The sequence below is a fragment of the Petaurus breviceps genome, unplaced genomic scaffold, assembly GCF_028583685.1.
Source record: "Petaurus breviceps papuanus isolate PSGF00001 unplaced genomic scaffold, PetGlider_PUasm1.0 183, whole genome shotgun sequence".
Lineage (NCBI taxonomy): Eukaryota > Metazoa > Chordata > Mammalia > Diprotodontia > Petauridae > Petaurus > Petaurus breviceps.
Genome location: NW_027185791.1, coordinates 3,867,271 through 3,894,977, shown reverse-complemented (window position 1 = coordinate 3,894,977; position 27,707 = coordinate 3,867,271). Strand labels below are relative to the sequence as shown.

The following is a 27,707-nucleotide window of genomic DNA, read 5'->3' as shown; positions in this document are numbered from 1 at the left end:
CCTTAGATGACAAAATTAGTCACTAGTTTATGTTAGAACCCAAAGTTACTTTAGTGTGGTAGTAAGGCACTGTAGCAGGACTTTTGATTAATAAGAAATACTAATTTGAGAATCTATTTTCAAACATTTTGAAAAAGTAAAGTATATTTGAAATTTCAGTGCTTCTTAGGCTAAATATGAGCAATGGGTGAATATTTTTATATACACAGTTAAATTCAAGAGACATAAAATGTTTGCTATGTGCTAGATAGAGTCAAAAGAGTGCTGGATCTAGAGTCAGAAGGGCTCATCTCCCTTAGTTCAAATCTGGCTTCAGGTACTTACTATCTGTATGACCCTGGACAAATCACTTAACCCAGTTTGCTTCCCTTTCCCTCATCTGTAAAATGAGCTGGAAAAAGAGATGGCAAGCAACTCCACTATCTTTGCCAAGAAAATCCCAAGTGGAGTCACAAAGAGTCAGACATAATTGAAACATTATTGAACAACAACAGAATGTGCTAGGGGGAAAAAAAGTGCCTACCTGTTTTATTGTACACAATAGTTTTATTTACACAGATAATAGGATTAAAAGGAAAATTAAAGAGGAAGAGAACACGAAGAATTTTCATAAACTACCTAAGCTGAACCTTGAAGAGAGAGGCAAGGATTTTGAGAGGTAAAGAAGTAAAGCACTCAGGAATAGCAAGTAGATCACTTTGGCTGGAATGCAAGAGTTTGTGAAGGATATTAATACAAAATAAGGTGGGAAGGGTAGATTCAAACCTTGTCAAAGACCTTGAGTCCCAGGTTTAGGAATTTGTATTTTGTCCTATAGGCCAGAATTTTTCAGCCTCAGACTGTGCTTCCTTCTAAGCAGAGGTGTGAAACAATGGCCCAAATTATTAGATATTTTCTAGTATAATTCCCCCCACAAATACATCCACATTTTTCAAGGGAAATAGAGTTAAGATCAAAGTTTACTAAAGTTACACTCAGTAACCTGTTGTTTATTCTCCCTCACCTCCCCTTACACAGTGTGGCTTGCTTGTAGCTCCTAACACGTGCTATTTCCCTTCCTCCTTTTGGTGAGTGCCTGTGGTGTACAGGAAAGGGTCAGGATTTTTAGGGAGGGTTGATACTTATATCGCTTGTGCTCATTGATACTTTTGAGTAGCCCCATCAGCCCATACCACCTCTTTTGAACATAGGGACCCATGGAAGTTACCCATTGGAAAGATACTGGAGTGTTGCTGCACTGGTACTGGTATGCCATATCTCCCAGGTCTCCCGTTCCTCCACATGTGAAATTGTCTCCAGGGCTAGTTTAGAGGCTGAGCGGGGCAGTGCAGCTGTGATGCTCAGCTAGAACCCTGCCCCAATCCATTGGTCAGAGGTAGGGAACTTACAAGCCCTTGCCTTTCTCCTGTACCTGGTCCCAGGTCCCTCATGCATCTTAGCACAGAGGCTTAAGGATTCGTAGTGCTAACTCCTGCTTTCATGTTTCCCCCTTGTCTTTTAGGAGGCTGCATAGTACAGTAGGAGAGGGTTGAATTTAGAGTCAAAGGAGCTGGTTCAGATGGCTCTGAACCTCAGTTCCCTTGACTTCCAAATGATGAGATGGATTTAGAAGAATCTTCTCTATCTCTAAATCTGTGATTTAGTTGCCAAATCATGCCATATCTGCCTCCAAAATATCTACCTCTCTACTGACACAGTTACCATGTTAGCTCAGGCTCTCATCATCTTTAACCTAAATTAGTACTTCTCAACTATTCTCCCTTTCCTCTAAGTTTCTGCCCATTCTAATCCATGCCACATTCTTCTACTGAAGTGGTTTTCCTTAGCACACTTGACCCTGTCACTCCCTACACAACAAATTTTAATGGCATTTCTTTCTTTTTAAAAAATATTTTATTTTTCCCCAATTATGTGTAAAAATATTTTTTAGCATTTGTTAAGTTTTGAGTTCCAAATTCTATTCCTCCCTCCCTTCCCTTCCTCCTTCCTGAGATGGTAAGCAATTCATATAGGTTAAATGTGTAATCATGTAAAACATTTTCATAATTGTTATTTTTTTTGAAAAAAAAAGTTAAAAAGAAAGTGAAAAATAATATGCTTTGGTCTGCATTCAGATTCCATTGGTTCTTTCTCTGAAGACAGATAGCATTTTTCTTTTTTTTTTTTTAAGCATTTGGGGTTAAGTAACTTGCTCAAGGTTACACGGCCAGTTATTTCTGGATGTGGTGCTAAGTATCTGAGCCCGGATTTGATCCCCAGGTCATCCCGACACTGGGGCCGGTACTCTTACTCACAGAGCCACCTGGCTGCCCCTCAGATAGCATTTTTCATCATGAGTCCTTTGGAATTCTCTTGGATCATTGTGTTATTGAGAATAACTAAGTCATTCACAGTTGATCATAGTACAATAGTGATATCACTGTATACAGTGTTTTCCTGGTTCTTCCTTCTTCATTCTGTATCTTTCATGTAAGTCTTTGTAGGTTTTTCTGAAATCCTGCTTATCATTTCTTACGGCACAATAATATTCCGTTATAATCATATATTACAACTTGTTCGACCATTCCACCATTGATGGGCATCCTCTCGATTTCCAGTTTTTAGCCACCACAAAAAGAGCTGCTATAATTATTTTAGTACAAATAGATTCCTCCCTCCCTTTAAAAACAAACAAACAAACAAACAAACAAACAAACAACTCTTTGGGATACAGACCTAGTAGTGATATTCCTGGGTCAAAGGGTTTGATATCATAGTTTGATTGCCCTTTGGACATAGTTCCCAGTTGCTCTCCAGAATGACAGGATCAGTTCATAACTCCATCAGCAGTTCACTAGTGTCCCAGTTTTCTCATATCTCTAACATTTATCTTTTATGACTTTTCTATTACCTTCAAGATTAAATATAAACTCCTCTGTTTGACTTCTAAAACCCTTAACATGGCCTCAACCTTTCTTTCCAGTGTCATTGGACCTAACTCCTCTTCAAGACTGGCAACTTGGCTTTCTTTTCCTCACCCACCACACTTTGTCTTTATGTCTTTGATATAGCTATCTTCCATTCCTGAAATATAGTTCCTCATTTCCACTAATGGAATCCACTTTCTACATTAAGGATTTCCTGACTCCCCTCTCTCCAACTGCTAGTACCTTCCTTTCCAAAATACTTTATTTAACCATCACTATTTATATTTATTTTCTTTATATATATTTTTCTGTATATGCTTATATATGTAGTTGTCTTTCTCTTTAGAATATAAACTCATTGAGGAGGGATGTTAATTTTTTTTTAATATCTCAAAGGCTAATATAATACCTGACACACTTAACAATGTTTGTTTATTGATTGATGATCCTGTGATTCTATGACAGTGAATTCTACAAAGCAGTTATCCACATTTTTATATTATCTTTATTGTGTTTAAGATTTGTCTTTGCTTTTCTTTATTCTTGACTTTATTTGCGTAAAATAAAAGCTATTAAATTATTTGAATAGATTATTACAGAGTATAGAGATATATAACTATTGTTGTTTTTTAAAGGAGGGATAGATTTCATTACATAAGGTTTGAAGGCCATTTCTGTTAGTATTGGGAAGCTACTGAAGGTTTTTCAGCAAGGGAGTGACATGGTAAGATATGTATATTTGGAAGATTATTTTCCTAGCTGTGTAAAAAGATAAAAGATAGGAATGAGTCTAAATGACCATTTAGGAAACTGTTTATCAGTCTCTCCAAGAAGTGTTGACAGTCTGAACTAGGTTGGTGAAAATGAAAATTGTTAGAGGTCTTATTGAAGTAGTCTACAAAATTGGACATTTGATTGACTAGGGAGGATGACAAAAGAGTAAAGAATGACTTTGAGTTTGTAAACTTGGTTTCAGTCTGGTAAGATGGCAGTACTTTCAGGAGATACATGGAACTTTGAAGGTATATATAACGAAATCACTTTTAAACTTCTTGAATTTGAAATTCAAGAGACATCTAGGAACCATTTAATAATGTGTGACTGAATTTCCATGGGTTACATAGATTTGGAAGTAATTTGAATAGAGATTATACTTGAGCCCATGGGAACTGATGAAATCTTCAAAAGACTGAGAGAATATAGACAGATAGAACCTTTGGGAACACTCAGGGTAAAGAAACAAAAGATGGATGATAATCCATTAAAGAGACTTAGGAGTCCATTACACACCACTGGAGTCTCTTTCTTGAAGTAAGAAAACAGATTATTATGCCTTAAAATCCTGTAATAAGATTTTACACTACTAAGGGGAGAGATCCTTTCTTGTACACAAGATGAGAGGGCCTTCTCCTGAGCGCTCAATACTACATAGGCCAGAAAAGAGAACCTGTCCAAACTTAGCTTTTTATTACAAATAGACACCATTCCCTACATACTTATAAATGTCATTTTCCTTGCTGGAGTTCGACATTGTATGTTGGTTTCCCCCCTATGGTATAGAATACTAGAAAGGGTATAGAAGATTCTCATCTCTCAAGTACACTTAGAAGAGAAATCAAATCCACCGTGGTTAAGATATGTAATTCTGGGTAACCTCAGCTAATAATTTTCATGGACATATGATAACAAATCAATAACACAAATATTGATTTTCTAGATGTTGTAGGTTTTTGAGTGAGAATTTTTTTTTGAATATAAGAAAACATAACTCATAATACTTTTATTGAGCATTAAAGGAGAAACACCTGTCAATGTTCTCACATTTCAAATTGTTGAGAGGTCAAAGTTAGTGTAATAAGACAGCTGAATAACTTAAAGGCAGAATGCTGTTTTAGCCAGTCAGTTGTTATGCATCTATTAAGTGCCTGGCAATGTGATTAACCTGAGTTTTAAAGGAGACCAGGGATACTAAGAGGTAGAGGTGAGGAGGGAGAGATTCCAGCAATGAGCAACAGCCAGTAGATCGAGTACCTTGTATGAGGAACAGCAAGTATTTGATAATAATAACAATATTAGCAAGTTATTGCTACACCATCTTTTATAAGAATGAGAGTAATATGTAAGGGGACTGAAAGATTGGTGTCAGGTATGAAGAAATTAAAATACTAAACAAGTTTATATTAGACCCACTGAAATTTATTGAGTACAGGAGTGACAAGATCACAACTGATTTTTTCTTTGCTTCGATAACTTTTATCATAGTTATGACATACATTGTCTCTCACTACATCTCATCCTCATAATAGTGTTTGAAGGCTGAGATAGTTTCATTCTCATTTTTGTATTTTCAGTGCCTTGCACATAGTAGGCAGTTAATAAATACTTGTTGAACTAGAAATTTATTTGTTTCACTTGAAGGGGGATGTACTTTTGCCACAGACACCAATTGTAATCTCTATAATGGTTTAGTAGATGGTCTTCTTAAATTCTTGTAGCCAAAATTTTCATCACTTTTTACCTAATTTGCTAATGAGTTTGTCTGAACTTAGCTAGTCTAGTCCTTGCATTTTAGGCCTTGCAGTTGTCCTGTAGTCAGTCATTGGGATAGTCAGCATGTGTTCTGCTGTCATTAATCTAGGTCATTGTTTCAAAATAAAAGTTCTGGGGTAGAATTTCGATCAATCAAGACATATTTATTAAACACGTACTATGTGCTACATACTGTGCTAAGCACTGGGGATGCAAAGAGACAAATGATAGTTCCTGCCCTCAAAGAGCTTACAATCTAATGGGGAAGACAACATGTAAACAGATATACATATTTATGTATATCTATATCTGTATATTTGTTATATATATACTTTGCATATATATGTATGTGTGTACACACACATACACACACATGCAGAGTAAGCTATGTACAGGATGAATAGGAAATAATTAAAAAAGCGAAAGCACAGGAATTGAGTGGTTAGGTTTCCTGTGTAAGGTGTAACTTTAATTGAGATTTAAGTGGAAGATTACGATGTTTACATAAGTCATTTCCTTATTAGTCCTGTTGTGAAAGAAAACAAAAAGAAACAGATGAAAACAAAATTAAAAAAATGAGAAAAAATTTAAAAGTTTTAAAAAAGTATGCCTCAATCTGCATTCAGACTCCATTAATTCTTTCTCTGGGGGTGGGTGGCATTTTTCATCATAAGTCCTTTAAAATTGTGTTGGATCATTGTATTGCTGAAAAGAGCTAAGTCATTCACAGTTGATCATCATATGATATTGCTGTTACTATGTGCAGTGTTCTGGTTCTTTTCACTTTACTTTGTATAAATTGATATAGATCTTTCCAGGTTTTTCTGAAAGCTTCCTGCTCGTCATTTCTTATAGCACAATAGTATTCCATTGCAATCATATACCACAGCTTGTTCTGCCATTTCCCAGTTGATGGACATCTCCTCAATTACCAATTCTTTGCCACCACAGAAAGAGCTACTATAAATATTTTTGTACCTAGAGGTCCTTTTTCTTTTTCTTCTTTTTTTTGATCTCTTTGGAATACAGACCTAGTAGTAGTATTGCTAGGTCAGAGGGCATACACAGTTTTATAGCCCTTTGAACATAATTCCAAATGAAAGCAGTGTTGCTAATATTTTATTTAAAAATTTTCTGTCAATATTTATTAGGAATATTGGCCTCTAGCTTTCTTTCTCTGCTTGGTCTCTCCCTGATTTAGGCATTTGTAGCGTGCAAAGCAGTTAGTAGAATTTCTCCTTTTCCTATTTTTGCAGTTTATTCAATATTATGATTAATTATTCTTTTAATGTTTGATAGAATTTACCTGGTCCTTTTTTTTGTGTGTGGGGGGGTGGGGGGAGAGTTGATTCATTATGGATTGCTCAATTAGTTTTTCTGCGATTGGGTTATTTGAATTTTCTTTCTTTTTTCTGTTAACTGTGTTTTATGTTTATGAGATTTTAATTCATTTCTTTAAATGTCACTTTTATTGGCTTTAGGTGGGTAAAATAATTTCCTTTCTTTTAAAATTAGATTAGGTGATGTTTTGTTGTTTGTGTTTTTTTTTCCTGTAAAAGGAAACTAACTTCTAGTTTTATTTATTAATTTAGTGTTTTTTTTATTTGTTTATTTTCTTCTTGATCTTCAAAATTTATAGGTTGATGATAAGTTGGAGAGGCTTGTTGATGGGTTTTTGTTTTTGTATTTTAGTTGCAATCCCCATTTGTTGACCTGTGTTTTTTTTTTCTCTTAGTACTTGATTAAAGTGTTCAAAGGTATAGATTTTTCCCCTTCGTGCATTTTCTCTTTGTGGTGGCAATAGCATTCTGTCTCTCTTCCTTTTTCCTCTCCACTCCCCTCCCATGAATGTTAAACTAGTTTTTTCTTGAAAAGATATTGAAACTGTCTTTGTCATTTGATTAACTCAGGGGAATATAACTTCCTGGTCACCTCGGTACAGATACAATCAGTACATGAACAGATGGGGATTAGGTGTACCAAACAGCACTGAAAAGCTGTGCTCAGCTGAATCAGTGCTTTATTTTAGATGAAATTTTTTCCCCCAACCCTGAATATCTTCCCACTGATATGGCTAAGTAAACCTCTTAAAAAAAAACAAACAAAACAAAAAACTGTTAGATGGATTATTGGTGGCTCACTTCATTCCACTTTCAGACTTAACTATCAAGAGATCTGCCTGACTGAAGCCCAACCAATTATAGCTTGAATTCTAAGTTTTGGCTCTTGTCTCATTATTATGATTTTCTTTAATGAAATTTTCTATTGTTTCTATGATTTGTTTTTAGACACACATATTCCTTTGGATTAAATTATTTAGCCTCTAATTATTTTAATCTTTTCTTCAAAGATCTTTTATTAGACATAATTGTTATTGTTATGATCATTTAAAGATTTAAAAAAAACACCTTTACTTTTCTGCAATTGTTTTTGAGATTTTTATACCTTAAAGCATGATGAATTTTTGTAAAGTACCATGCAGTTCTAAAATATAGCTACATTTCTTTTATATTCCAACTGAGTAATTAGAGATCTGTCATATCTAAATTTTCTAAAATTCTATTCAGAATCTTAACTTTCTTGTCTATCTTTTTCTTAGATTTGTCTAGGTCTGAGAAGAGTACTTTGAGATCTGAAATATTACAATTGTGCTATCAATGTATTTCTTAATTTTTCCTTTAAGTATTTAGATGCCATGCTGTTTGGTGCTTATCTGTATGCATTAAATTTTGATATTAAATCTTTGTTTATGGTGACTTTTAGCATAGTATAGTTTTCCTGTTTACCTCTTCTGTTTGAAACAAAAAACTCCTGCCTTGTTCAAGATCATGATTGCTAATGTTCTTTTTTGAGGTGACATAAAGAAAACATAATGGATTTTACTGCAACCTCTTATTTTAACTTTCTGATTCTACCTAAGTGTTTATTGCAAAAGAAAAAGTATGAAACATATCATTGAACCCTGTTTTCTAATACATTCTTAGAACTTCTCTGTTTTATGGGTGGGCTGATCCCATTTACACTCATAGTTATGATTGATCATTTATTATTTCCCTTAATCCTGTTTCTTATACATTTTGCTCTCTTTGCCCTTATCCTATTCTTGCCAAAGAAGAGTATGGTGAGAGAGAAGTGTACTTAACACTAGTAATCCATATTTGAAGCTAACTGCTCTGGTTTAATTGTGCCTTTTTTTTTCTTCTAGTGCAGTCTCTAAGCACATATTCTCTTTTTTTTTAATTTTATGTTTATTTTTAGTTTACAACATTCATTTCCACAAGATTTTAAGTTATAAATTTCTTCCCCATCTTTCCCCTACCCACCACCCCAAAACATATATGTATATGCCTCCCCCAGTCTACTCTCTCCTATATCCTCCCCCATAACCCCTCCGACTTTCTGGTAGAGCAAGATGGATCTCCATATCCCAGTGCCTGTATATCTTATTTCCCAGTTGCATGTAAAAAATAATGATAATACTAATTTTTTTTGACACATTTGATTTTAAAACTTTGAATTCCAGATTCTTTCCCTTCTTCCCTCATCACCTTACCCTTTGAAATCCATCTTCCTCTTCCTTATATATGTTAAAATGATATCCTTAAGTATGGGTTTTACCTTGTCATTCCAGATTGAGAAAACTCCACTGGTTCCATGTTGCCTCTAGTTTCAAATACACACTCCTTTGTTTGACTTTTAAAGCCCTTCAGTCTAGGTCTGTCTTGCTCTTATATATTTATGGTCCAACAAAATGGCTTGCTGTCATTCTTATGAAACCTTACATTTTCAATTTTTGTGCCATTATTATAAAAGCTCTTTAAGATTCCTAGCTTCCTTTAAAGTTCAGTTCAAGTGCATCTACCATCTTTCACTCTTTCATCTCCCTAAGTTTCTTTGTATTTGTTTTCTACTTATTTCAAATTTAATTAGCTGTTTTGTTCTGTTTATGCTGTTTTATTCTCAGTTCTCCTCTTTGGCTTCTGCAAACACTGATGACCACCGTTTCTTATCAAGGACCTAGATACTCTTATCTTTAGGTTTTCACAACATGGCTTCATCTTGTGTATCCTCCTACATTTCTGGCCAGTCCTTCATCTCCTTTGCTAGATCATCATCTACATAATGCCTTAGTCAAAGCTCTGTCCTGACATCTTTTCTCTATTTATACTTTCTGTCATTTCTTTGCAGATTACTCATAAAGCTATATATCCAATTTTAGTCTCTCCTGAGCTCCAGTCCCATATGACCAGTTGCTTTTTTGGACATTTAAACTGAATCTTCTGGAGATAATGTTAAAAAAAATAACACTTTTCCTCTCAAATTCTTCTTTGTATTGAATTTCCTGTTTCGTTGAAACACCACTATTCTCCTAGACTCCCAAATTCATAGTTTTAAATGAGCTCAACTCTTTGTTCAGTCTCTTCAAAAGTATCCATTTAGTTTCCTAAGCTTGCCATTTCTTTTTCCATAATAGCTCTTGCATCCAATCAGCATGCAAAGTAATTTAAGTGGAGGTTTTGGTTATGTTGCCACTAGTTACTAAACACTAACCTCAAATTAATGAATTTTATAAACCAAGTCTTTGAGAGAGAGACCGACAGACAGACAGACAGAGACAGAGACAGAAAGAGACACAGAGAGAGAGAGAGAGACAGAGACAGAGAGACAGAGATATCGATTGATCGATCGATCTCCTTGGAAGGAAAAGAAAACCCCAGTGAAACAGTTGTGTTTTTCCCCCTCCAGTGTTACTGATGTTTATAAAGAGCAACCAAGACACTTTATGTTGGAATGCTGGGTTTGTTACAGTGAAGACATTTCATAACAAACCCTGCAAAAAAGTATTTCAACCCTACTCTTTTTTTTAAATTTATTTATTTTTTTTTTTTTAAAGTAATCTGGGTTAAGTAATGTGCTCAAGGTTACACGGCTAGTTATTTCTGGGTGTGGTGCTAAGTATCTGAGTCTGGATTTGATCCGGGTCATCCCGACACTGGAGCCGGTGCTCTTACTCACTGAGCCACCTAGCCGCCCCTAAGCAATTGGGGTTAAGTAACTTGCTCAAGGTTACATGGCCAGGTGTTTCTGGGTGGGTGCTAAGTGTCTGAGCCTGGGATTCGATCTACAGGTCTTAACACTGGAGCCAGTGCTCTTACTCGATGTGCTACCTGGCCGCCCCTCAACCCTAGTCTTTAATAAATAAAAGTTACTTTTAGAAGTAACATAGAGGTTGAAACTTTACTGATTCTTCAACCTTTTTCCCCCCTCTTCAGAAGTTTCCTAACAAAGCTACTAATCAAGGTGGTAGTTCTAGTGGTGAAATCTACTAGTAACTGGATGCAGATGGAAAATTTGTTTATTTTATATCGCTTAGCACCCATTATACCTTCTTTTTAATAATGCTGCTAGTTTGTCTTGATTTAAATCTTGGTTCTAATAGTTTAAAAGCAAAACCAAACTAAACCTTTTATCTTGCTAACTAACCTTCTATTCTTGTGTTCCTCATTGCATTCTTCTTATTTGATTTCTGGAACATTTTTTTAAAAAGACATGCTTTTTGTGAATTAATGGTAATATTTTTTCTTGAACTGGACATATACATATATGGAAAGAGAATTTGATTTGTATATGTAAATTGTTTTTAAAGAAGCTTAAATTGAATTTTGAAGATTTAAATTGGTAAAAAATTTACAAGTGCTTTTCTAAAACCTTATGGCACAGTACAGCTGAATTTGAAGACAATTTGTTGCTTCTAATGGGGAGATTTCTTTTAGTGAAGTACAAAGATTAAAAAAAAAGAAAGCTAATATTGATCTTCTACTTCTTACCCAAATGGAATATAATTTTATATAATAAATTGAAATAATAGTAAAGCTATCCTCTTAATGGATTAAAAAAGTATACCTTTGATCTTTTTATAACTTTTCTAAGAATCAAAAGTTATTTTTTTAATCTAGAAGTCATAGGTAATTGAATAATCTTAATTTAACTTAGTGCCTCAGAAACTTACTCAGCAAAAGAGAGCAGCCATGTTAAAGCCTTTGTATTAGTAAAATACCTTTTCTTTTAGCCTTAGTGAGCTTTTTTTAAATTGTATTTTCACGAACATTTCACAGTATTTCTTATCCCCTGTCCTTGGTCCTGACCCAGTGACCTAAGAATCCAGAAAATGTCATGTTAGTGGTTACTAATTAGTGCATCCAGAGAGCCTTTTCATTTGGCCTTTCAACCTTTTCGAGGTAGAAGCACAAGCTGTCATTCGTATCATGCAGGGAAAATGAACCTTAACTACAATTTTTTTTGTGTGTTGAAAGCAGGACAATAAGCCCAGCTGAGACTATATGAATATGCAGGTTAGGAAGAAATTAACCCAAAATCTACTATTATTTCTTTTATTGTTTTGCAGAAGACATAGTGCTTTGTCACAGAAATACACATTAGAACTCACTTATATGTGAGATTATAAAACAGCATCTTATTATTTTTATTTCAGTGATACCCATTTAAAACATTAATTTTAAGGAAACATTAACAAATGATAATATATATGTGTGTCTTTTCAGTATATACAAACTTTCATTGCTTTTATATTTGTTGGGTAAAAATACTTGCTAATAAATATTTAGTCATAGTACTCATTAATCATTGCTATTATTTCAGTGTCTCCTGAGTGTTCTGGGTTCTGAGGGATCAGCTTTTGTAATTTAAAACATGAACTATGTCTTGATCCCAAACTTAGAAGATGAGACAGTTGAATGTATTGAATTGGTGAAAGTAAGATTTTTAATTTTTTTTTCCTTAGGTCTTTAAGATAGAAGTGCTAATGAGTGGACGGAAGCATTTTGTAGAAAAAAGGTACAGTGAATTTCATGCTCTGCATAAAAAGGTAACTATTCTTTTTATTGGCCTAACCAGTATAACTTAAGATTCTCTTCCATATTATTTATATTTTATAAGAGCAATATAATTTGTTTCATCGTGAGGTAGTTTTCATACTTTGAAGTATTCTTCATCAGGCTTTTGAAGTAACTTGGGTTTTCTTCTTATTTAGTATTATTAGCATATTATTTTGAATCATAGGTATTCCTAAACATTGGAGTATCTTACTCGTGATAAATACTTGGTGTTCTTTGAAAAGTAGAAAAAAGTTATCTTTTCATGGAAAAACATTTTTTGAATATTGATTTTATACTACTTGTGTTTTTATAACTAGTTTTTACTTTAAATTTGTACAAAAAAAGATTATCTGTGTTTGCATATGTAGAATGCTTTTTGAAACATAAAAGGAAAATCTTAGCCTTTTTTTCTGCCTATAAAAGTACTACCTCAACTTTTTCATCCATTTTGGTTATATACTATTTTTCTTTCTGACTTTTACAGTTTATATTTTGTCATAAATTTATTTTTGAAGGAAATTAGGATTATAATTCACTGGAAACATAACAGAATCACAGAATTTGAGAATTGGAAGGGACTTCAGTGACCATATAGTTCAAACCATGCATGAAAGAAAACTATACTATAGTATAGACACCAAAGTGGTCATTCAGTCCCTACTTGACTAGGAGAGGGTGGTCCACCTCTTTAGGTAGCCCATTCCACATTTGGGTAGATCTGATTCTTAGTAAGTTATCATCACAATACTTGAAGAAGTATTATTCTTCTCCCTTGAGTCTTCTCTTCATCTTAAATATCCTTAGTTCCTTTATAGTATCCTCTTATGACATGGGCTCAAGGCCCCTTTCATCCTGGTTGTCTATTCTCTAGAAACGAGAGAGAGAGGGAAAAAGCATTAAGTGCAACTGTGAAGCACTTCACAGTTATCTCAAATATATACCTGTGGTACCTAGTACTGAACACAGTACTCCAGGTGATATCTGTTGAGAGAAGAGTGTGATAAATCTGCCCCTTTGTTATTCCTAAGAGCTCTGTCTCATAATGAAGCCCAGTATTTCATTAGCTTTTTTGGGGAGGCTGCTACATTGTTGACTCTTACTGAACTTGTAGTATACTGAAAGCTACATATCTTTTATATAATAAGTGCTGTTTAACCATGTCTCTCCCATCTTGCACTTGTGCGATTGATTTTTTTGTATCCAACTGTAAGGCTTTCCATCCCCCTTGAACTTTACTTTATTAGATTAATCCTAACACTTTAGTCCTGGTTTAAAATTCTACCTTATATACATACCAGTTGTGTTAACTTCAGCTTCCTCTCAGCCATGAATCTATGATACAATTATTTTATGATCCTGTGATAGCATTGAGAAGCCATTGTTAAGTAAGAAGGAAAGGCAGAGGCCAAAGACTTGCAGATTAGATAGAAACCTCATTCTTTATTACATTGTTAAGGTTAACATCACAAACACTACAAATTTGTGTTACATGATCCTAACTAGACCTTTAGTGTGGCAAGCCATTCCTTTTTATACCTCCTTAATTAATTCATAGTCATGCTCACTATGGCAGCTTTCCCAAAACTTTCCATTACTTTTCAAGCCTCCCATGCATGGGTCTTCTTCCTTCCCCCTGTACGTTCTCCTGCTCCCCCTTTTCTTAGTTTCATATTTCACTAAAAAAAATTTAAGCTGTTCTCTGAGCATTCCTTCTTCTCTCCACCTTATCTCACAATATTCAGATACTTTCTACCATTATTTTCTCTATCCCTATTACCTCATGAAGAGGTGAGACTTCTCCTTGCCAAGGCAAAACCCTTGTTATGCACAAGTGATTCCCATTCTGTCCCATCTTCTCCAGCAGATTGCCCCCTCTCTCATCCCGACACTCCTACCAATCTTGAATCTCTCCCTATTTATGGGATACTTCCTTATTACTACCTATAGACATGTTCATGTTCCCTCTATCCTCAAAACAAAGTCATTTTATTTGTCCATCACTGCTCCCTCTTTTTTCTTTTGTGACTATACTTCAGAAGGCCATCTATAATAGGGAATTCATTTCCTTTTCTTTCATTTTCTTCTTAACTTTTTACAGCCTGGCTTCTGACCTCATCATGCAACCAAAACTATTCTCTCCAAAGTTACTAATGATCTCTTAATTGTCAATTTTAATGGCCTTTTCTCATTCCTTATCCTTTTTGACCATTCTGAAGCCTTTAATACTCTCCTTGATACTCTCTTCTCTCTTAAGTTCTTCTACACTGTTCTTGTGGTCTTCTTCCTACCTATGTGACTATTACTCCAGCACCTTTGTTGAATCTTCACTGAGCTCACATCAAGTAATTATGGCTGTCCCTGAAAGTTCTCTCATAGGTCTCCTCTTCTCCCTCCATACTGTTTCACTTGATGATCTCATCAGCTCCCACGGACTTAACTATAGTCTCTGTGCAGGTAATTCTTAGATATATTTATCCAGCCCTAACCACCCTTTTGACCTTGTCTCACATCTCTAACTGCCTATGGGATGCCTCAAATTTAATATCTTATAACCTGAGGTTTCAATCTTACCACCTGTGAACTGCAAGTAGCTTGCAGAACTCCTAAGTTCAGTCAGAAACAAATTGGAATGTAACCGAGGGATGTTTAACAAAATAAATAAAATTTCATAGCCATAGGGGCTGTTAATTTGTGGTTTTTTAACTCAATGTGTAGCATAGTAGACATCTTAAACTCAACACATCCAAAATTGAACTTATCATCTTTCCTTCCAAATCCTCCCTTCTACCTAATTTCTCTGTTACTGTTTGTGGGTACTAGCATCCTCCCAGTTACCCAGGCTTGCAACCTAGGTACCATCTTCAGCTCCTTACCCTATCTAGTCAAAAGCCAATTCTTTGCTTGATCCTACCTTTACGACTTCTTTTGTATATTCGTCCTTCTCTTTTCTGACACTGCCACACCCTGGAATAGGCTATCATTTTATACTTGGACTGAAGTAGTCTTCAGGTTGGTCTCCTTGCCTCTTCTTCAGTCTGTCCTCTACTTAGCTGTCCATTTAATCTTCCTAAAGCATGAAGTAATTCCACTGTCCATCCCAGTTACCTCTAGGATCAAATAATCTTTTTGCTTTTGCTTTTTGTAACCTGGCTCCTACCTACCTTTCCAGTATTCTTACACCTTACTCCAAATCACATGCCCCATGGTCCAGTGACACTAGCTTCTTTTCTGTTCTTCACACAAGAAACTCTTTCCCATCTTCCAACTGGGCATTTTCACTGGCTGTCCCCATATCTAGAGCTCTCCTCTTCTTTATCTCTACCTCCTAGTGCCAGCAACTGATGGTGTAGGGTGGACGGTGAACAAAAGGTTCGGGCTAGGTGAGCATAATTAGGCAACAATGCTAGTTTAATGGAGTAGTATAATTAATAATATATATTTCTTGTTTATGCATGGAAAATTTTACAGTGAACTTTGAGTCACCAGTTTCTTATGGATGCACTCAGCTAAACATAGATATCAGTAACAGCCTTGACTACCAAGGCTGCTTCCTGCATGCCCAGAGTGCTTGTAGGAGACACAGCATTATTTCTTGATATTAATTGCCAAATATTCTTCTTGGGGATAGTAGATATGGCACACCTGTCTAGAGGGGACTTTGCACCCTCCCGGATCTGAACAAGTCAACAAGTCCAGACTCAGACATAGCTGAATGAATCCTTGAACTAGGAGCAAGTCACAAGTCTATGGACTCAGACACAAGCTCAAGAATATGTTAGACTTGGCCCCCCACACACTCTAGTTTCCTTCAAATCTCAACTAAAATCCCACCTTCTCCAAGAAGCCTTTCTTCTTAATGCCTTACCTCTGGGATCATCTTCAATTTATATTCCACATATCTTGTTTGTACATAGTTGTTTTTGTGTTGTCTCCTGAATCAGAATGTGAGCTCTTTGAGAGTAGAGATTGTTTTAGACTTTCTTTCTATCCCCAGTGCTTAGTAAATGCTTGTTGACGTGACTTGATTGTGGGAAGATTCATAGACTGTTATGTTCCTGTTTGACAGAAAGAGATTGCTTGAGTTCTACCTCATAAGGTAATAAATGAGTCACTGACCATTAGGAAGCACTTATATGAGTCATTAGGCAATAGGGAGCCAGAGAAGGACATGTAGGAAAATGAATAAGTGAGAGAATAAGCTACCATGTGACTCAAGAGAGCTGCATTGATCACAAGTAGAGCCACAAGAAGCTGGGGGCAGAATATTCAGGCACTACAAGAGAAGCTGCTTCTAAAGATTCTCCTGCTGTTTTGCTGAAAACATGCTAATTAGTAGAGAAGAATTGATTTACTCATTGGTTGGCAGAAAAGCTTGATTAGCTAAGAGAGCTCTTCAAATGTAGTTGTCTAATTGGAGGGAAGCTGAATCTTGCTCCTCAGTTTATGACTTTCTACTTTCAACAGTCTAAGAAAAGGTAAAGCTCTCAGGGATGCCTGGTTGCTCTCTACTACCCTTTATAATTTAAGAGGGAGTAACTTAAGTGAAAAGAAAAGCTTTGCATCTGTTTTCCTTTGAGTTGTGCTTATTGCAGAACAGGCTTTACTTTGCTAGAAACTGATTGATTAAAACAGAATCCTATTTAGTAAAGAGTTGTCTGAGCTTTTCTGCATTAACCAGGAAACCAACCCGATGAGGTCTTCTCTGGCTTGAGGGAATTACTTTCATCAAATAAGTGTGATGTTGATATATTTTACTTTTATTTTTTTATTTTTTATACTTTTTACTTTTAAGAAATGGTAACACTTTCTCAGTGCCTTTTAAGAGTTACTGTGGGGGCATCTAGATGGCACAGTGAATAGAGCATCGGACTTGGAATCAGGAGGACCTGAGTTCAAATTTGGCCTCAGATATTAACACTTACTAGCTGTGTGACGTTGAGCAAGTCACTTAACCCCAATTGCCCAACCTTCCCCGCTCCAAAAAGCAAAAAAAAAAAAAAAAAAAAGAGTGACACTGAGGGGAATTTGTTGTGAGTGAGCTAGTCCAGAGAGAAAAGAGAGGTACTGGTGACTAAAGTGTACTACATTGTTAGAACAGATGTTCTGATATTGGTGCCATTCTGGGCTGTATATTAAATATTTGCCTTCAAGGCATGATTATTAAATATCAAAAGGTCATTTACCTCTGCTTCTAATTGCTTCTGAATATAAGGACATTTTATTTCCTTTTTCCTTGACTTGTCAATACAGATTTTTCATTTTAAATTATATTTTATGTTTTACAGTCAGCAAAAATTTTCCTTCTCTCCCTTTTCCTTTCCCCTCCCCCCCCAATTGAGAACACAAGAAAAACAGTACCTCTCTGTTACAAACACATATAATTAAGCAAAACAAATTTCCACATTGGCCACATCCAAAAAAATATCTGATTCTGCACTCTGAATCTCTTACTTATCAGGAGTTTGATAGCACATTTTATCATTAGCCTTCTGGAATTGTGATTGGTTGTTAACGTTGATCAAAGTCCCCAATTCTTTCAGAGTTGTTTGTCTTTAGCATATAATTGCCATTGTATAAATTGTTCTCTTGGTTCTGTTTCCTTCACTCTGTATCAGTTCATAATATTCTTCTTAGGTTTCTCTGAAAACATCCCCTATATCATTTCTTAAGCATAATAGTGTTCCATCATATTTATATACTACAATTTGTTCCAGCATTCCCCATCCCAATTTGATCCCACTCTTTGTCACCTCAAAAAAGAGCAACAAATATTTGTGTACATCCTTAGTGCTGAGGTTGTGAAGTGCTGTGTCTCTGAAATAGCTATATGTGGGTCTTGCCCAAATGAAGTTAACTCAAATCTTCTTTCAGCCAAAGACAAGGCAGGTGTATCAAAACACCAATAGAGGGTGGGGGTGATTCTAAAAATCTGCCATATTGGCCAGGCTTTTAAGGAACCTAAGAATTGACTTGACTCTTAAGGAATCTGAGCACATTAATGGAGACAAGATGGATCTTATGTACAGAAGATGGTGGGAACAGAGAAAGTGTCTAGATGGAATGAAGGGAGTGGTGGTTTAGGGTAGGGCCAGGTGCAGACAATAAATGGACAGTTAAATTACTGGGAAGGGCCAGGGACCTGACCCACATGGGAAAGTCCAAGTCCTCTAGAAAGTCCTTTTCCTTTTTGGTGTCCAGATCCCAAAGGCATGTTCTTTTCCTTCTGGGGGTTCAGATCCCATCCCCATCATAGGCACTTAGCTAAACAATATATTAATTAAAACCAGCTTTATTAATTAAGCATAGAAAGAATAAACTCCAAGATTAAAAGGATATAAAAGTTATTCCCCTATACTTCCTGGTTCGCTAGGTCAGGAAAAACCAGAAGAGTATCCATGGGACAAATATTAAGAGCTCATTCGTCACCAAAGAAATGTGACATCTAAAAAGGTTTCAGAAGCATAGTTTCTGAGTAATTTAATAATTTTCTTAATAAGGTCAGCAGGATGGTCATTTAATATTATTAATATTAATAATTATTAATATTATTATAGCTAACATAACACAATTATTTATTTATTAGTTAATGATTACTAACTAATATTAATAAAAGGATGGTCATTTGACCATTTCTTTTAGACCAAAGACAATCATGGTGGCAAGGCTTCCAAGCAGTCAGGTGCTGATGTCACCCATCATCATGTCACCATTAGGTAGAGAAAATATCTCTCTACCAAACCATTCCCAGACCCAGTTATGCCAGCACTTCCAGCCTTGGGCTATCTTGACAAAAGGATCTGTCCCCACCCAACCTGAGTTGCACACTGTGGGCTTCCCCACCTTAGATTAAATTCCTTTCAAGGTTGGGTAGGTCTGGCCAAGATCCAGAAAGTAAAATGCAATCTCATTGTCAGTAATGTCCTTCAGACTGAACTTTTTAAAAGGATTTCAGAAGAAGGGCAAAGTTCTGAATCTTCCTCCAAATTATTGGTTATTAATAATCATTTCTGACAGAAACCAATCAGCTTGGTGTTTTCCTATAAGTAGTAGCTCATCAGGGTTCAAAGCAACCAGTTAGCTTGGTGTTTTGTGCAGTTCTCTACCAGTTTTCCCTCTTACACATTCAGTTGCAGAAAAAGCCCCCTAGTTCACCTGTCATTGAAGCAGCAGTCCATTATATGAAATTCTAAGCAGAACTAGTCATTGAAAAATGAGAAGGAAGAGTAAAGAGACAGGGGGAAAAGGATATTGAGAAAGGGTTGTAGCCGTAGCAGGATAAACAGATTTCAAAGGGTTTAGAAGAGGGATAGATAGGATCCAAAGGATGAAAATTCTGTAGGGGAAGTGAATCCAAGAGGGATGGAAGGTGCTCAACAATGAAATTCTGAAGACACAAAAGGAAATAATTCCACTGAGGAGGAAAAATGGTATTTCTCTGAAGAGACAACTGTGTGTATGCAAAAGGAGCTTGCCCATAAACTTAGATTTTCTTTAAAGAAATGTTAATAAAATAGAAGAATGTCCAGGTAACGGAGGATGGATAGAGGACTGTGGCACAGTACTATAAAAATGGTATTGAGATTGTCACGGTTGTCAAAAAGCTTTTTTTAAAGCTGCCTTTGGAAAGGAGGATTAAAGCAGGGCCCGGCCCGGTGGGATGATGGTAATTAACAGCAGAGAGAAGGTGCACTTGTGTAGTTTTTGTTGTCACTCTTTTTTCTAGAGAGAATGCCCATTGTTCTGGGAATGAGAGAGAAAGTGAGTAGTGTGACACTTATGTCTAGAGTATGTAAGGAGACAGTAAGAGGGCACCTAGTGCCTCTGATATTCCAGTGCAATGCATCCTGGGTACCAGAAATTGTGATGTGATTGCTGAGCCACTTTCGATAGCATTCTGAAAAAGAGACATGTCACAGAATGGAACACAGGAAAATATTCCTGATCTTCAAAAACGAGGGAAGAGAATAAAGTCTGTGTCTTATGGACCGATTAACTTTAATTCCTGAGAAAATTTTGGAACAAACCCTTAAAGACGTGGTTGGTGAATATACAGAATGGTAAATGGTGTTTTCAAAGATAGCATGACTTCAAAAACAGCCATGTTGAGAGAATCAGAAATAAAGAGTTCCCTATTTCATAAGAACTTCTGGTAAAAGTGGGAAGCTGTTTTGGAGAAATTAGTCTTAGATCAACATCTTACAACATATTCTACAAAAAAATTCAAAAGAGATATGGAACCCGAATATTAAAGAACATACCATGAAAAAATTAGCAGCTGTGGGTAGTAGTTATATTCTCAATCAAACAAAAGGTATATAAACAATCTCAAACAAAAGGTATATAAACAATCACAAAAGATAAAATTTCAGAAATTTCAAGAAATTTCAGACTCCTAACTACTATTTGAAAGAATGCCATAAATCATCAATAATAACAGAAATGTGAATGAAAACAACTTTGAAATTTGACCTCTTATCCAACAAAATGTTGGCACAGGTGACCAAAAATGGGAATAGTTAATGTTAGAGGAGTTGTCTGGAAAGAGAGGCACCCTAATATATTGTTGCTAAAACTGTGAATTAGTAAATTCATCCTGGTAAGCAATTAAGCAAATGAAATCCCTAAAATGTCTATATCCTTTGACCCAAATATTCCATAACTAGCTATCCCAAGGAAGTCACTGACAAAAAGAAAGGCTCTATATGTAGCAAAATATTTATAGCAACACTTTGTGGGGAAATGGATGAACAAACTATGTTGCATGAATATAATGGAATATTACTGTTCTGTAAAAAAAAACACAAAATGATCACAGAGAAGCACAGAAAGACTTATATGAAGCGATACAAGTAAAGTCAACAGAATAAAGTAAGTGATATATATAGTGACTGCTGTTCAGTCTTTCAGTCATGTTCGACTCTTTGTAAACCTGTGGACCATAGCAAGTCAGGCCTTTCTGTCTTGGACACCTTCCAAGCTGAGGGGCTCATTTTCTGATGTCATATCTTTTAGTGTCTTAATACTGTCCATAGGGTTTTCTTGGCAAAGATACTGACATGATTTACCATTTCCTTTTGCAGTGGATCACCTTTTGTCAAAACTCTCCACTATGATCTGTCTGTCTTTGGGTAACCCTGCACAAGTATGACTCATAGTTTCATTGAATTACGAAAACCCCTCTGCCATGAAAAGGCAGGACTACCACAAGACAAATGCAAGGAACAACAAACACAAAACAATAACAAAAATGAATGTTGCAAAATTGCAAAGAACAAGCTTGGTTCCAAAGAAGATATATGACAAGTTATCTCACACTCTCCCACCCCTATTTCTTTGCAGAGGTTTGACAGATCCTCAGATATGAAACGTTGCATATATTTTCAGTTTTTTTTTCCAGTGTGTTGATTGATAATGCTGATTTTTTTTTCTTAAAAACTTGTATTATAAGAAATGACTCTTTGGGAGAGTAATACAGAAAGTGTGAAAACAAAAGTTATGAATAAAATTCTATTTTAAAAATAGCCATGCCAGACTAAATTGAATTCTTTTTTTTTGACACACTAAACTGATAGATGAGGAAATGAAATAGATAAAGTTTATCTACATTTTCGCAAAGATTACAAAGTATCTCATACAGTTCTGGTGGAGAAGATAGAAGAATGAAGACTAAATGACAGTACAGTTAAATGGATTCAGAATTGGTTGGATGGCCAGGCTCAAAGGATAGTTTTTAATGGTTCCTTGTCAGCCTGGTAGGAGGTTTCCAGGAGAGGACCCCAAGGACCTATGTATAGCTCAGTGCTGGTTAACATTTTTTCAGTAACTTTGTATAAAGTCGTCTATGCTTATCATATTTGTGGATTTAATTGAGAGGTGAAGGAGAGCTGACACACTTTGTGACAAGAGTTATGATCCAAATGGATCTTGACAAGCTAGAGCATTGATTGCCTGAATCTAATAAGGTGAATTTCAGTAAGGGTAAATACATACCTGAGTATATAAAATCAGCCTCACACAGGTATAAGATGGAGTAGGGGGAGTTTATACTTAAATGAAAGTTTGAAATATAATTGAGGTATTTAGTGAATTATAAGCTAACTGTGATTCAAAATTATGATATGCCTGCCAAAAAAAAATAAAGTGATCTTGGGCTATATTAAAAGAAATGTAGGTTCCAGGTATAAGAAAGAAATAGTTCTTCTGGGTTGTTCTTCATCAGACTTCATCTGGAGTATTACGTTTGGTTCTAGGCACTGAAGTTTTAGAGAGACTGATAAGCTAGAAAGCATTCAGAGGAGGGCAGCCAGGACAGTGAACGTCCTTGAACTTGTGTCATATGAAGACCTATTCAAGGAAATACACACACACACACACACACACACACACACACACACATGCTGATCCTAGAAAAGAGAAGAGTCAGGGTGGACATGATCACTGTCTTCAAATATTTGAAGTGCCATCCTGTTGAGAAGGGCTTAGACTTGTGTTTTTCCCCAGAAACATTGTGTGGAGATTTCAGAGGCCTATTTTTTTAGGCTTGATGTCAGCAAAAGCTCTCCAACCTGTCCAAAAGTTGAATGGGCTATCTAAAGAGGTGGTAAGTTTCTCCTCTTGTAGGTCTTCACACAGAGGCTAGATAACAATTTGTTGGTTATGTTGTAATGGGAATTACATATGGGTGATGAGGTCCCTTTCATCTCTCAAATTCTGTTAGAATTTTAAGATATTAAGGCAATTTGAAGTAGGTGAAAATTTTAGTAAAATTGTAAAAGTATTAGGGTTTACTATTGTCACATCTTACAAAACTTTAGTTTTATAAGCTTTAGTCAGTTACCATAGTTATTTTCTATTGTATTTTTCTGATATCTTCTGTTTTTACTTAGTATCTTTAAATATTATGTTTTATGATAAGATAATCAATTTTCCTTAAAGTAAATATTTATTTTATTTGAATTTATTTTTAAAATATACAACTTTCCCCCCTAAGCCATTTATTTTGTTGCTAAGACTGCAAGCTCTACTTGTCTGTTGTTCTTCAATCTTTATTCAGTGATGTCTAACTGTCTCCATTTTTGAGGGGGTTTTCTTGAAAAGATACTGTAGTGCTTCACCATTTCCTTCTCCAACTCTTTTTTTTTAAACAGATGAGGAAATTGAGGCTGACAAAGGCCAGGGTCACATAGCTAGTGTCTGAGACCAGATTTGAACTGAGGAAGATGAGTCTTCTTAATTCTGAGCTGGGCAGTCTGTCCACTGCACCATCTAGCTGCTCCATAAGCCACATACTACTAAATAGGTTACTTATAGTTATTGACCGTGATTGATTCATATTTGTTTCTCCCCCATATCTAATATAATCGTTTTGAACGTAGATTCTCATAAGTATTTGTTGAATAAATGAATGAACATTTTGATGTCTTATGTTTTTTGCTTTGTGACATTTTGTACTCCTCAGAAATGCTTGGTAAACATTTTCATTACTGGGTGCTACTCTTTAAAAACAGGCAGAGTTTCTTATGTATTTTGCTAATAAGTGCTTTAATTTCTTTTCTGAGTACCCAACACCTTTAGAAGTGCCAATGGTCATTAATGCTAAAGAGGAAACTGTAATTGTTGTCATTTAAATACATTTTGTTGACTACCTGGTTTGAAGAAATTTCACAATGACCACTTTAATCAATACATTCAGTATTTGTTGTTCACATTAAGAAGAGACTAAGAAATATTTGTTGATTTATTAGAAAAGTGTGTTTTACTTTATGTACTTGTAAAAGGTTTTTGATTTGATTATATTCATTACAATCTTAAAGGTACCCTACTCCTTTAGAAGATATTTTTATTTAAAAATTTATTAGCCCAGAAAACAGTTTTCCTTCTTAACTTTTTTTCTTTCCCTTTCTTTACCCTATTAATATTCCATCTGCCACAAAGTCCTTATTGTTTCTTCCTTTAAAATGTCTTTGAACTTATCCCTTGCTCTGAATTGTCATTTCTGTTTTCTTAGTTCAGAACCTCATTACCTATGCTAACTTCTGCCCTAAAGACACCACTTTTCATTTTACTGTAATTGTTTTCTCTGCACTTGCTTAAGAACTTAGAATATATTTCTTTCCTTATCAAGTTCATACTTCTTATCTTGGCATTTAATACCTTCCACATTGTGAACTCACTCTGACTATCCTGGTTTCCCAAAATTTCTCCAAACATACCCTATGCTATGATTTGTTGATCTCTTCACTGATCCCTTGTCATTCTAGTTTCTGTATTCACACGTTTCCTAATAAGGCTTTCTGTAGCCTAAGAGGTTCTTCCTTCAGCTTTTAACCCATCTAAATCCTACTCTCTCTTCCAAGTGCAATGAAGTCTTTCTTGCTACTTTAGTCACACTGATTTCTCTGGTCTCTGAATTCCAGTAGTATATAAGTACATATTGGCATATAATTGTTCTCTACTTGTTTCATAAGTATTTGTTTCATCTACCCAAAGAATTTGTAAGTTTTTTGAAGACAGGGACCTTGCCTAATAATTCTTTTGTGTCTTTCATTATGTTTCAATCAATCAGGCCATCAAAAAGTTTTATTAAATGCCTACTGTGCATGAGACACTGGGGATACAAGTACAAAGAATGAACCAATTCCTATTTGTCATGCTGAACAAGTAATAGTTGTTTGTTGAATATTTCTCAATTGAAATTAATTGTAGAGAATTTCATTGATATTTATAGATTTCTGGTTAAATTGGTATGTGTGGGGACTTAAAGTTGGAAATCACGACTACTTTCCTTGATACTGTATAGTTTGTAATTTATGCCAGAAACAGGGGAAAAAATATGTTCATTTTCACTTCAATTTTCCTTAAAAGCTTTCTCCCCCAAGTGTTCCATTTCACCTGGGTTTATGCCCTGCAAAATGAACCTGAAAATCTGCTGTTTGGAATTGTGTTCCCTAGTTTCATATACACACACACACACAGGAAAGAGTATGCTAGGGAAACTCAATATTCATGTGTAGGAGACTTAGATACAAACTATTTGTAGTAAGCTCATATAATCTGTAATATCATTTATAATTGTTTCACAGGCTTAGTTCTTTTCACAGAGGTTTTAACTGTTGATTTGAGCTATTGTTATTTATCTTAATACTGACTGTGGTCATTTTTCTATGAGTACCTAGCACATAATCAATAATAAAATAATGAATTTCTTGCATTTCACTTAGTGAAAAATGAATTATGAAAGAACCCAAGAAATGCCATTCGAGGTCATTTAACCAAGTATTTTGACTCTTGACAGGAACACTGATGGAAATTCAGTTTCCTTCTATCATGTCATCATTAGCATTAAACTCCAAATATCCTGAGTTTTCTTTATCCTTAATTTCCTGTTTTGGATTTATCAGCTATATGTTTGTATGAATTTTTCTTAAACCTATTTATATTTATCATTCTGTGTCCAAAAAAGAAAGTATTTTAACCAAATTTTGGAAAATGATTAAGTATAGCCAAATTATCTTTTAAGTCAAGGTCTGTAGCAAAAAGGTGGATTTCATAAAACAGATGTAATACTGTCTAAAAATAATGCAGAGTAATCGCCATGAGAAAATACATTTGTGTTCATGTAGGTATCTTGTATATCTTTTGACCATCCAAATGGATGGTAAAAGTTGTACATCAGGATCACAGTATAACCCAGACTGTTAATCATCAGCAGAGTAGCAATGGAGTATTTATCTTGTAAGCAGCTGAGCCCTATTGGAAACTTATATTGGTTCAAGTTTGTCTTCTTTCATCTAAAGCAATTCATTACTCACCTACAAATGCTGTCATCCCAGTAGCCATTTGATGATAGCTTCCTCAGCACTCTTGATACATAAATAGGGGGAAAATATTTTTTATGCCACAGCTTTGGGATAATGTAGAAAGCTTCTGTTTCTCATTCTTAAACATTATCTGAGTTGTAATTTAATTCTTTTAAAAGAAATTCATTATGAAATTGACAGTTTCTCTTGAATTATAATAACTGTTTCCACAATGATTTGATTTTGTTGGCTTTGCTTTTGCTTCAGAAACAACTCAGTCAGCTCAGAGACAAAATGTAAATTCTCAATCCCCTATGGGCAAGCATGTCAAAGTTGATTTTGAGTTTGTCCTTGCGTTTCTCTCCACATTTTCTCAGAGGCAGTATCAAGCAAAAAGAATGACATACAGCACAAAAAATTCCATCTGTTATTTTGTTATAGAGTGTTTTGAAAAGTAAGTTTACAGTATATTTTGAATGGATGAATCATATTTTTAGTTTATTGAAGACATAATGTTAAACTTCTTAATCATTATTGCACGCTGATTCTTTGGATTGGGAGAAAAGAATTACATACTGACATATTAAATAGAGTTTTCATATTTTTAATTAGAACATTAAGATCAGGTTTTTTTGTTTGTTTTTTTCTTTTTCCTTGTGGGAAGATCTAACTCAATTTTTGATAGTTGAAATAGTTTTTCTTTCCCCTTTAGGCTATTTCTTCTAAAGCTATGCTTTCCCATAAAGCCCTAAAAACTTTGGCTTGAAAGCTGAGTTTCATTTTTTTTTCTTTTAAAAAACATCTTAATAAACACATTTTATCATACAAAGGAAAAAAAGGATTGTGTAAGAAACTAAATTTGTAATATACAGTTTTTAGAAAGATAATGTATGGTATATTAAATTTAACAATTTAATCAAAATTTCTTCTTTGTGTCTCCTTATATACTTTTTTCTTCTGTGCACTTAAAAATGATTTATTGATGCTCTTTTTTTTCTATCACTACTCACCAACTCACCATCCCCAAAACTCTCAAACAGAAACCTTCCCCTGAAACAAATATGTATAATTAAGCAAAACAAACCTACTCATTTGCTATGCCTGAAAATACATGTATCATTCTATGCCTCTAGTCCATTAGCTGCCAAAAGGCTGAAAGGAGGTTTCATCATCTGTCTCTTGAAAGGACCATTCAGTTTTCATTGAATAGTATTTTCAGTTGATTCTTAGAAATTTAGATGGATCATTCCTGTGGTTTTTTAAATTTGTTCCTCTGTGAATGATCTCCAAATGGGATGGCAGAGTACAGTATTAAGCCTTCCCAGGCAGAATGTATTACTGGGGACAACATTTTGCTCTACTTTTTTCAATATATGCAACATAACTTACAGTTCTAACTATTAAATTTATTTATTTAAGCAAATTCTCCTTGTATTGCTTGATTTAAGGCATTATTCATACCTTTGCAGTTTTAGATTAATTTACTTATTACTTCAGTTTATTTAAAATATTTTGGGAAAAATAGTTATATACTTGAAATATGTACTGTTATAAAACATTAAAGAAGAATATAATAA

At 35.0% G+C, this 27,707-nt stretch overlaps 1 protein-coding gene across 2 annotated transcripts in view; it reads left to right on the top strand.

The window, feature by feature from the left end:
* The window catches only part of SNX24 (sorting nexin 24), a 247,367-nt gene that overhangs the window by 124,136 nt on the left and 95,524 nt on the right, over nucleotides 1-27,707 (top strand). The window contains exon 2 of one of the 2 annotated variants that reach the window (XM_069087815.1): nucleotides 12,238-12,321. The exons of the other annotated variant lie outside the window; for it this stretch is intronic. Coding sequence (XP_068943916.1) covers nucleotides 12,238-12,321 — 84 coding nt within the window. The remainder of the gene's footprint in view (nucleotides 1-12,237; nucleotides 12,322-27,707) is intronic. 2 annotated transcript variants of the gene reach the window in all.